This window comes from Miniopterus natalensis, chromosome 5, assembly GCF_054644295.1.
Source record: "Miniopterus natalensis isolate mMinNat1 chromosome 5, mMinNat1.hap1, whole genome shotgun sequence".
NCBI lineage: Eukaryota > Metazoa > Chordata > Mammalia > Chiroptera > Miniopteridae > Miniopterus > Miniopterus natalensis.
In genome coordinates, this window is record NC_142085.1 from 54,112,307 (window position 1) to 54,124,612 (window position 12,306).

General features: G+C 39.3%; 1 protein-coding gene across 4 annotated transcripts in view; it reads right to left on the bottom strand.

Annotated features, from left to right (window-relative positions):
• Nucleotides 1–9,436, bottom strand: part of HACE1 (HECT domain and ankyrin repeat containing E3 ubiquitin protein ligase 1) — an 87,375-nt gene extending 77,939 nt beyond the window's left edge. For all 4 annotated transcript variants that reach the window (XM_087817532.1, XM_087817531.1, XM_087817530.1 and 1 more), the window contains exons 1-4: nt 9,338–9,436; nt 2,367–2,421; nt 1,471–1,560; nt 716–820 (exon numbers count right to left, since the gene is read on the bottom strand). In XM_087817532.1, coding sequence (XP_087673658.1) covers nt 716–820; nt 1,471–1,560; nt 2,367–2,421; nt 9,338–9,413 — 326 coding nt within the window. In that variant the 5' untranslated portion in view covers nt 9,414–9,436. The remainder of the gene's footprint in view (nt 1–715; nt 821–1,470; nt 1,561–2,366; nt 2,422–9,337) is intronic.
• Nucleotides 9,437–12,306: the final 2,870 nt, after the last annotated feature.

The following is a 12,306-nucleotide window of genomic DNA, read 5'->3' on the forward strand; positions in this document are numbered from 1 at the left end:
CTCTCTCCCCCTCTCCTTTCCTCTCTCTCTAAGAATCAATAAAAGTATTTTTTTAAAAACAAAAAAACTTTCATCCTTAAAAATAAAAAAGAAGAAAGCTTACTCTAATACAGCTCATTCTTAATTACTATGAATAAACTGGACTTAATAATATTTAGTCTGGCCCTGGCCAGTTAGCTCAGTTGGTTAGAGCATTTACCAGATACACCAAGGCTGTGGGTTCAATCTCTAGTCAGGGCACATACCAATGAATGCATAAACAAATGGAACAATATATTGATGTTTCTCTCTGTCTCTCTCTCTCTCTCTCACTCTAAAATCAATGAATAAAAATAATAATATTTACTCTGTATTTAATTCCATAAATAAAATTAACTGAATGAGCAATTTGGAAAATACACCATGGAATAAAATGTGGCAAAAGATTAGCAGGAAAAAGGACACCAAAACAAAAAAGGTGAAAATTATCCTTTTCAGAAAATAAGATATCATTATGATACAAGTACAAATGAACTTCAACAAATATATTTTCAAGAAAAAAATCATTAAACAATTTCATAAATTATTAAATGTGATAGTTACTTAAAAATTGAATATAATGACCTAAGACCCTCTTCCCAAGACCAACACTGAATGGGGAAAAAAAAATCAAATAAAGGTAGAATTACTTGAATAATAATACGACTTAATCTACTTAAGGAAACAAAAGATTTACCCATTTCTAGCTGCCAAATGAAGTGGTGTACAGCCTGAAATATCTTGATAGTTAGGATTTGCTCCCTTCTTTAACAGCAGAACCAAGCATTCCACAGATCCACAACTAAAACAATATTAAAAACAGATCGGATACATTCAACAAACAGCCAAGCTGACATAGCTTAATTAAAGAAAAAAAACTCTATTGAACACATTATTTTTGAGGTCCATATTAACTTAAAATCTGACTTCTATCACAAATAATAAATATCCTCTACTTTAAAACACAGGGTGGGGCAAAAGTAGGTATATAGTTGTTCATATGGAAAATAATACAATAATTTATAAATAATAACACAAGAATAAACTGTTTCACATACTCACAACTATATAACTAATTTGCCCACCCCTGTATAAAGCCAATGACCATGTGCAGTTAGCATATAAAATCTCATATAGGTTGGATAAAAGAAAAATTTCAATGAATGATGTATCTCTGAAGAACATCCAGGAAAGACAATCCCCATGCCTAGCCTACTCTGATCTAGAAAAAGCTAAGACAGTAGACAGGAGACTTGAGTCCAATCCCAAGGTTGACTATTTAGATCAAGAATATAAGCATAGCACAATATGTCCTTAACATATAAAGATCCACTCAGCTGTCTGTTCTCATTTCTCTCCATAAATACTGTGGGCCAACACTGATTCAAAGCCTACTACTATATTGATCATTACTCTAGACCAGAGTTTAATCCAAAATAGTTTTAATCTTACTTTGCTGCAATGTGAAGCAAGCTTCTTTTCACTCGTCCAAATGCATAATTAACATCAAACTTTGAATTTGATAGTAGTTCAGAAACAGACCTATGCAAAAGAATATTAAGAGTTGATATGTTAAAAAATAGTTTTAAAAAACAAATAGCTAAACTTAATAGCTCTTTAGTTACGTTTACCAATTATTTCAAAGGTTCTGTCGCACATAAACCAAAAAACGGGCAGTTATTTAAGCATGCACAGCAGCCAGGAAAGTATCACCCAAAACCCAACTGCCCTGACCAATAAACTAGTGCTGAAGGTTTCTTTGTCTGTGCTCTGTGTGACCTGCTCTGAGGACACCTAAGTAGCCATAAGCTCTCCTAGATTCTAGAAAAACAAAGAGAATAGGGATGGCTGCTCCTTTGCAGAAAGTTGAGTCCATCTATATTAATTTTGGCCAAATAAGAAAAATCAGAGACAAAAAACATGTTTTAATTATATCAGACAGGAAATTTAAAGCAAAAGGCTTGTTTCAAAATTTAGTTTCTCTTCACTTTCTTCTTATTACACCAAACTACCCAATGGCTAACCACAGCAGAGCTATCTGCTGTAAGCGTAAACCCTTCATCCCACAGTCAGATAACTGTATCTTATAAGACCCACCAAACACCTGACTCAATATCTGATTATTCATTTAGAAAATCTCTTACCATAGGATGTTAGAAAATCTTGTTTCTTAATTCACAGACAAAAAATTATAACAGGTTAAATAACTTGCCCCAGGACAACATCTGTGTCCAAACAGTCTGTACATATGCATGGGTGTGGGGGGGGGGGGGGAGGGGTGTGTGTACACAACATTGAGATAAACTTACACTTCTCAAAACATAGAAATTTGTGAAATAGGAACTCACCTGTGTTGATCAGCCATAACCATTGGCATTAATGTATAAACTGCAGTTTCATTATCTGAGTAAAAAAAAAGAAAATTAATTTATCTCCTACTTTATTCAAAGGGCGATCCTTAAGACTATTTTAAATTTTCTTAACTCCACACAAAAAGTGAGAAGAGGTGAAAGAAGGTTAAGGATAGTGCAGAATACCAGAGGTATTGCAAAATTTGCAATAATGCAGAATTTTTTATCCCCTCTAATGCTCATCCCCTCTACATCACCATAAAACTGCTTAGCTTCTACATCTGAGGGAAAAATTAGAGCCCTAATATTTTCTGTACCTTTAACAACTAAAATTTCTTTTAGTTTCAAAGAGGTGTTCATCAATTTCATGTTTTATCATATTTATATGTACTTTGTGGGAATTTATAAGAATATATGGGTATTAAAGCTATATATGGTAAATAATTTTAAAAACATTAAATATACATAGTTCTTGCTTCTTGCCAATACTATAACAAAAGGAAGTATTTTAGAAGCTTTTATGAAACAGCATTAAAGTCTTACTTTTACTTATTACTTTTAACTATTCACATCTTCATTTATATCTTTTACAGAATAAATTCATACAAATGATCCAAAAGAAAAGGTTTAAGTCAACAACATCTATGATGCCATGTTATACTTATGTACGTTTCAGCTAGTGTTTGAATTTATTTTTATTTATTACTATTGGTCATTTCTCAGTTCAATGCATTTTAGAGGTTTATGTTTTTTAATAAGTTATTTACAAAGAAGTAACCCTGACAATTCCCATTTAGCCCCTAAAAAGTTAATACCAAAGCTAACATTAATGAGTTAAAGTCTGAGGAGAAAGAGAACGGTTGTATAGTATCAAAGTATCTCCCAAAATAATCATTAGTTACAGAGGAAAAATAGTAAACTTGTAGTGGAGAACCCAACAGATAGCACCTAATCAAGTGACAAAGGGTAGTAACATCACCCAAAGTAATACACATTGATGTCATACAGCCCCTAATATGATCCACCAAGAAGGGCAACATCTCCTTTGTAATATTCTTGCCAAAAATGCATAAACTTAATCAAGAGAAAACATCAGACAAACCCAAATTTAGAGGAATTCCTCAAAACATCTAAACAGTACTCTTAAAAATCTCAAGGCCATTAAAGACAAGGGGAGATTGAGGAATTAGTTTGGGGAAGGCTACGGAAACATGACAACTAAATGCAATACGGTATCCTGGACTGGATCCTCAAACAGAAAAAGGACATTAGTGGGAAAACTTGTGAAATTCTAATAAAGTCTATAATGTAGTTAATAGTATTACACCCATGTTAATCCCTTAGTTTTGATAGCTGTACTACGGCTGTAGAAGATATGAACATTAGGGGAAGTTAGGTAAAGGGTTTATGGAAACACTGCACTATTTATGCAACTTTTCTGTAAGTCTAAAATTGGTTAAAAATAAAAAGTTTTAAAAAAACTAAAAAGGAGGGAAATTGTCATCATTAAAGGAAAGTTAAGAGATGAATCAACCAAATGTAATGTATAGACTTTGGATACTGACACACCAACTGTAAGAGGATATTTTTGAGAAGGGAAAACTAATTATAGCCTGGGTATTTGATGATGATAAAAAACTGTTAATTGTGTTAGGTCTAATAATGGTATTGCAATTATGTTAAAGAAACATAATATATATATTTAGGAATATATACTGAAGTATTTAGAGGAGAGAAGGAAATTTTTGTTCATTATTTTACTATTTGGGAGTATGCACATGAAAAAAATTCACTCCAATCAACATTCACAAGTTCAACATGCAGATGCAATAACTCTTTCACTATAAAAATAAAATACCAAAGAATCCTATTAATTAACGCCAACATGTTTTAAGCTATTATCTTAAAGGCACTGTTCTAAACACTTTACATGGATTGTTTCTTTTATCCTTACAACCACCTCACGATATAGGTACTATCATTATCCCCATTTTACAAATGAGAAAACAGAAGCACTCAAGTACAGTAACAAGCTAGATGACAGTGGCATTAAATGGCTAGAATTCAAACCTGGCTGATTCCAAAGTCCCCATAATAAAAATCTTACAGTGTACCCAGTATACACTACAGACAGTAACCAAAGGTCTAAAATACAAAGTGTACTCTTGGTATGTGCAAGACACTGTAATATTTTCTTTAATGATGACTAACTACTAAATTGTTCTCATTAACTACCAGTGAGTCACCACCAGGAATTGAAAAACACCGCACTAAGCCTCTCTGGGCACGGTAACATTTTTCTCTCTTGATTTTTTAAATTAAATTTATTGGGTGACATTGGTTAATAAAATGATATAGGTTTCAAGTGTACAATTCTATGATACCTCATCTGTATAGTGCATTATGTGTTTACCACCCAAAATCAAATCTTCTGTCACCATATATTTGACCCGCTTTACCCTCTACTACCTCCCACTATCCTTCCCTCTGCTAACTACCACACTGTTGTCTGTGTCATGAGTTTCTCTTTGTTTCTCTTGCTTGTTCATTCCTTGCTTTGTTCCATATCCCACATAGGAGTAGGATCATATGGTTCTTGACTTTTTCTGACTTATTTCACTTAGCACGACATTCTCAAGATCAAACCATGTTGTCACAAATGGCAGTACTTCATCTTTTCTTATGTTTGAGTAGTATTCCATTATATGTATGTATGTACATCTTCTTCATTCAACCATCTATTTGGGGACACTTTGGTTGTCTCCATGTCTTGGCCACCGTGAACAATGCTGCAATGAACATAGGGGCGCATATATCTTTGCAAATAAATGTTTTCAAATTTTTCAGATAGATACCCAGAAGAGGGGTTTCTGGGTCATATGGTAACTCTATTCTTAATTTTTTGAGGAACCTCCATGCTGTTCTCCATAGTGGCTGTACCAGTTTACACTCCCACCAGTAGGTAACGAGGGTTCATTTTTCTCCACAACCTTTCCAACACTTGTTATTACTTTTCCTGTTGGTAACAGCCATTCTAACAGGTGTGAGGTGGTATCTCACTGAAATTTTTATTTCCATCCCTAACAGCTAGTTAAGTTGAGCATCTTTTCATATATCTATTGGCCATTTGTATGTATGTCTTCTTGGGGAAAGAGTTTGTTCAGGTCCTCTGCCCATTTTTTTTTTTCAACTGGGTTTTTGTTTGGTTTTGTTTGTTGGGGGGGGGGGGGTTGGTGTTGTGTTGTACGAGTTCTTTATATATTTGGGGTATTAACCCCCTGTGGGAGTTGGTGTATGCAGATATCTTCTTCCATTCAGTTGGCTGCCTTTTTGTTTTGCTGGTGGTTTCTTTTGCTGTGAGGAAGCTTTTTAGTTTGATATAGTCCCATTAATTCATTTTTGCTTTGACTAACATTCTTTATATCTGATATAACACACACCAAATAAAAATCTGAATTTCTAAACCATGACAATTTCAATTAACTAACTCCATAATCAGCAAAGTCATAAACAAGAAATACCTCATTTGTGAACTGAAAGTTATAAATCAATATAGGACATAATTTTAAGTGAGCATAAGTAAAGTATCATAAGGTTCACATGGGTTTTATTTATAGGGTGTTTATTTAGCTAAAATTTAGATGTAGATCTTATTTTTTAAGTCAAATCTAACCTTAAAAAATATAGCTCACATACATTAAAAGGTATGAGGAAATAAATATAACCACAATTATGATACTAGAAAGAGACTATCCAGTAAATACTATACTAAGAACAGAATATAACTCAAGTGCTTCCTTCTCTACTCTCACAAAGACACTTCGGGTACTAGATATATAATTTAAGTTTTCAGTGGTAAGAAAAGTTTTATCTCTCACTTTATCAGATATGTTGGCCATTTTTATTGACTGACAAAGTTTCAGAACTCAACAACTTAAAAGGAAAACTTTCAAAAACAGGGAGTTGCTCAGCCAGGCATGACTCAGCAGCTTAGCGTCGACCTAGGATCCAGGCGATCAGGGCTTGATTCCTGGTCAGGGCACATGCCCGGGTTGCGGGCTCAATCCCCAGTTGGGGGTGTGCAGGAGGCAGCCGATCAATGACTCTCTCATCATTGATGTTTCTCTCTCTCTCTCTCCCCCTCTCCTTTCCTCTCTCTGAATTCAATAAGGATATATTTTAAAAAATAAAAAATTTTTAAAAATTAAAAACAGGGAGCTCAGATTCATTGTGTTATATATATATACAATTTCTCCTCAAACCATCAAATGGGAGTGATTTTTTTTTTTAATTGATAATTATCCTAATCATTCAAATATATGCTAAAATGGGCTCAAGCTCTATTATTTTATTATATGAGCTACATTCACTGTAACGCAGTAGTTTAAGACTTTTTCCACATAAGCGAACAATATAAACCAACTTTTTAAAGTCCACTGAGAATCCATATCCTAAAGTAACTTCTTTCCCTTCACTCCTCTCTCATAAGAATATTCCTATGGCAGCCCTGCCAAGGATGACTCAACAACCTCTACTCCTTCCATTAATTAGTGGCAATACTTAGGTTTTCATCATTGCAAGGAGATATAAATATGTTCTCTTAGTATTCAATTCAGTAAATCCAATATCTGCAGTTTAATCCTACACAACAATTTTAGAGTAAAAGCTGATTTAAAAACTTCCCAACCTGAATGTGTTCCAATTAGATGCTTATTAATGAATTCTAGCAAAGCAAAATAAATAGGACTAGTTATTAAAATTCAGAGAGATCTCAGAAGTTCTATTCATCCTTTAAAATGCATAAAAACAGGATAATCCGGGTTTTTATAATTAAAATGTCACATACACACACACACACACTTGAAAGAGCCAATCTCAGAGAGTTCAAAAAGATCCATCAGAATTTAGAGAGAAAAATAAATTAAAGGAACAAAATGAGCACAAACTTACTATAATCAAAGAAAAACAAATGTAAGAAAGATGTCACTTTTGCCTAACATGGGAAAAAGTTTTATTTTTAGTTACTCTAGTTTCCAGGGCCTCTCAGATTGTCGGTGGAACCTTCCAAAGAGTAAGTTGAGAGGTGGATACTCACAATTTTTAAAATGTTGATATAATTAGATCTATAATTCTTCTTTCACATATTAATCCTAAGGAAACATTTATAGATACAGATTAAGACTTTAGAAAGTATTAAGCTGTACCTCATAATAACTATCATAAAAACAAAAATTAGAGTCTATATTTTTCACATATATTCTATGAAATCTTACAAAGTCATCAAGCATATTTAAAGATATATTTAAAAGGGTATGTTTTCTGAAAGCAAAATAAAAGACTACATATGCAGTATGATCTTAATTTGGTAGAGAAAGAAATAATAATGGAAGGAAATAAAGAAAGTAATTGTTTATTAAGGGGTGGCAGAATAACAAAATTTTTTATTTTTCTTTCGTTTCAAAATTTTCTACAATGAAAATATATTACTCCTTTTAAAACTAGGAAACATTAATCAAATTCTAAATCATATTTTTATTTAAAACTTTCAGATTTAAACTAGGCAATACAAATGCCTGTGTCAATAAAACTACATAGCCCGGCCAGTGCGGTTCAGGGGTTGAGCACTGGCCCATGAACCAAGAGGTCACTAGCTGTATTCCCCGTAGGGGTGCTACCGGGGTTACAGGCTCCATCCCCAGTTGGGGATCCCTCTCCCTTCCTGTCTCTAAAATCAATGAAAACATATTTTTAAAAAATAAAAATAAGTAAACCTCCACATGCAGTCTTCTTCATCAACCTATATCCATATGACTGGAAAATGAGTGAGCGCAACACTTAAAAATGAACTCAAAGGTGGAAGTTGGAAAGAAAAAAATTGAAGCTGGAATTCTAGTGACTAAAATCAGGATTATTTTCAGTCAACTACTTCATACTAACAAACTATCAAGTACAAAATTACTGAGAAACATTGACCACAAGTCATCCGTAATCTGAATCTTAAGTAGAGACTAGAGAAAAAAATTTTCAATAAAATTACCCCCACCCAGACCCGCATTTCTTTGATGACTCCCTCCCAAGGTCTCCTTCCCAATCCTACCAGTCACCTCTCCAGCAGCAATTCAAATAAAGGTGTTTGGTTTTTTTTAATGAAATTAGATAAACTAATGCAATGCATTTTTTTAAAAAACCTCACCAGCCATGATCCCTAACCCTTCCCTCACTTGGGCATACAGAAACGAAAGCGTCTGGGGCCGCCTGCCATCTCCCACCGCCACGAAAACGTCTGAATTCACGAGGCTGCAAACAAACCGGCTTTTATGACTAGCATTTCACCTGTCCTGAAGGAACCCTGAGACACTGAACTAAAACTCAACGGCAGGGGTCCCGTCTTCCTCCTCGGTGGAAGCGTCCGAGGCCCCACCTATGCCTGACGACTGGAGAACGAACAGACAAGCAGGCGGGCGTATTAAAGAGAGGTGTCAACACGCACACAGACAGGATTTTAAGAGTACGAGTTGGACATCTGACACCTCCTTTATCTATTGTCAAAAATACAACACGGCTCTACGCTCTCAAAAAAACAGGAGAAAGACTGCTCACCCCCTCTGCAGCCTGACTACTACTATTGGGGGAGCATCTCTACCCCGGCGAGCGGCGACGGTCGATGGCCCACAGCCGCAGCTTCCGGAACCTGGGTCCCCGCCGTCCGTCGGGACAGACTTCGGTCTCCCGTGCTTCTGCCACCAGCGGCCCCCGCACTGCCCCAGCCCTTCCCGCAAACGCCCACCTGCCTGGGCGGGGGCGACGGGTGCTCGGGGGTCCCAGCCCGGCCCCTCCCGGCTCAGGAAAGTCAATGTGGGCATTCTGTCAGCTTTCGGTTAGTTCTCCCGCCGCCCTCTCCAGGGCCCGAGCTCGCCCCGGCCCCGGCCCCCCCCGGGCCCCGGCCCCAGCCGCGCGGCCCCGCTCACCGTCGGGCAGCTCCACGGTGCGAGCGCGGCGCAGCGAGCGAGTCAGGCGGTTGAGTTGCTCCATCGCTCTCTCCATCCTCGGCGCGCCCCCCGCGCTCCCGCAGCCGCGCCGGCCGCCTCCGCGCCGCGCGCCCTACATCCCGCCCCGCCCCGTCTGCGGGCGGAGGGGCCGGCCAGCGCCCGGGGCTGCGGGGACCGCTCGGGGCCGCGTTCTCCGTCCGGGTCTCCGGGGTTGCCCGACAGCCCGCCGAGGAAACACCCGCGGCCGCCGCCTCCCGAGCTCTTCCGGCCGCGCCGGCTCTTCCCTCCCGGGCGCGCGGCCTTGTGGGAAGCGTAGTTCCGAGCCGCCGGGCGGGAGCCGGGGGTGGGGCCGAGCGAGCCGCGAGCGGCGCCGGGCGGGGGCGCACCCCGGGTCCCCGAGAGGCTTTCAGGGCGCTGCCCCGCCCGCCGCTCGGGTGCTCCACGGTTGTGCGAGAGGCGCTTCCCTGGCCGTCTGTCACTCTCCTTACAGCAGATTGGGGATTTGCACAGCTGTTCCTAAAGTAAAAACCACCGTCCCGATTTGGGTACGTTTGTTTTTCAGATACATAAACTGTTGCAATATTATACTAGTTTCATATACCGCAGCCCCTGACACAAAGTTGAAACTTTGGGGAAGATACCTATGATGAGTATTTTAGTTTTTTTCATACAATGGTGAAGTGTCAAGGTGATGACAGATCCCAGTGGGAAATCCAAAGACTCTAAGTTGCAAAAAACTTGACAATACCGACAGTGTGGAGGGGGGGGAATGAAATTTAAGGAAATCAGCGGAGGGAGGTCATATTTGTCAGCTCTACACAGAAGCTGAGCACAAGCCAAGATAAAAACAGAAATCTGAGCAGCTGAAACATGAAAGAATTAATCCAAGCAGGTGCATATGAGCGAACGCCGCCGTCAATTAAATGATAAGGGGGGGATTTTCTCTCCTGGGATATAACCAGTTCCAAGACGAGGCCAGAGTAAAAGAGAAACAAAGAACGTGGACTTTCACAGCTTCTTTCTCAGAGAGGCAAAGATTTTCCTGCGATGAGTGGGCATGGGTAAGTGGATAGTGTTCGTTGGCTGGCCCAGAGGAAGAAAGCTAGTCTCGCCTGCCCCTCCGGGCTGTGCAGGGGCAGATGGTGGCTGGCATGGGTGTTCCCTGCCAGTGCCATCCTAATCAGTTCCAGTCTGCAGCCAGCGGTCACTTGTGCCAGTGGTGCAACAGGGTTAGTTAGTGTAGACCTCCTAACCAGTCAGTTCAGGAAAGACCTAACCAACCAGTCTGGCAACAAGGTGGAGAAGTCAAAGCTTCCAAGGAATGCCAAATGCTATGGGCCAATCTGGGCCATGCCCAACCCTTTGCAACCTGATTTCAACTGGAAATGCTCCAGCCTTTCTTGGCCTCCCTATACCATTCAGAAAATCAAGTTGCCCACTGCTGCACAGAAGCTAGCACCTCAGTCCCTGTTACCACCACTACCTAGGCTGTTGCTATGCAATAAATCACTTCCAGTGTCCTGCGGACACCCGGCCTGCGATACCGTTGTAATAAACCTGGTTATTAATTAAATGAAAGGAGCAAAGGGAAGGCCAAATATTATTGGTCATGCCCAGTAAAGTGTGGGTGACGTAAGGAAGGTGCTTCTCAGTCACACCTAGGAACAGGTTATTGGCCAGGGTAGGCATGGCCACTACAAGCACAGGAAGATTTCAGATATTTAAACTCCTAAACAAAGGAGTTCTCTCTCTTCCTCTTGTGCACTGGGCTCCTGGCTCTCTTGCTGTAGGGGCTGCACTCCCCTGCATTTGCTCACGCAGCACATGGCCATGTGGACCCCACACAATGGACTAATGGACTGCAACTAATCTAGTGCTGTATCGGACTCAATTACACCATGGAATGGAAACTCTGGACGCTGGCTTTGATTCTAGCTCTGCTGAATTCCTAGCTACAACTCTTCCAGGACTGATTTAAGGGAAATGAGACTTTAGAAACACAGGGATATAATTCCATGCAAATAAAAATCACTCATCCTCCCGTGCATGTGAGTCTTAGAAAATTCTTTTTCTCAAGATATTGTAAGAACTGGACCCCCAGCAACCAGTGGGGAAAGGGATCCCTCACTTCCATCAGTGGACACCCTACTTCCACCAACAACACCTGGAGTTTGTGTGCAGGGGCAGGAGTCCCCAATAGCCTCCAAGGTGGGCTTCACTCCCCATGCTGGTCACTGTTCGCCACAGGAGCAGAAGATGCTGGAAGAATGTTACAGAATGCTACTGTAGATTGTGACTTATAAATTCTGCAACATGATGTCTCTCAAATTGCTCTGCTCCAAGCTGCAGTACTACTATGGGCTTATCACGTTCTGTCCAATAAAACATTTCTACAATGGTAGAAATGTTCTATAATCTGCACTATCCAAAATAGTAGCCCCTAACCAAATGGGGCCACTGGGTACTTGAAATGTGGCTAATGTGACTGGATTTTAAATGTCTATTTAAATGTAATTAAATAGCCGAGTGCTACCATAATGGACAGGTCAGATTATCACACCAAGAAGAAAGCTGTCCAGGAGGACAATAAAAAAGCCAAATAGCTCTTCATAGGTTATTAGCTAAAGCATTCTAAAAGAACTGAAGATTTTCTCACTGGTCCTGTGGAAGCCAACACCAAGAATATCAAGTGAAAGATTTAAAAGGTCATTTTGTATCTTAAGTCCCATTATGAAAAGCATAGAACTTTTCACTTATAAGATTCCAGATTTTTCTTTGGAACAGCTTTTTATAATTGGGTTGATTATAGCTTTAAACATTTTTACAAGATATCATCAGACTGTAAAGCTGAAAGAAATAGCCTTTCATCCTTCTGGCACCTCTCTCTCTCTCCAAATCCCTATTTCATCATGTGTTCAACAGACGGAACAAGTGCAGAGCCTTGTGTT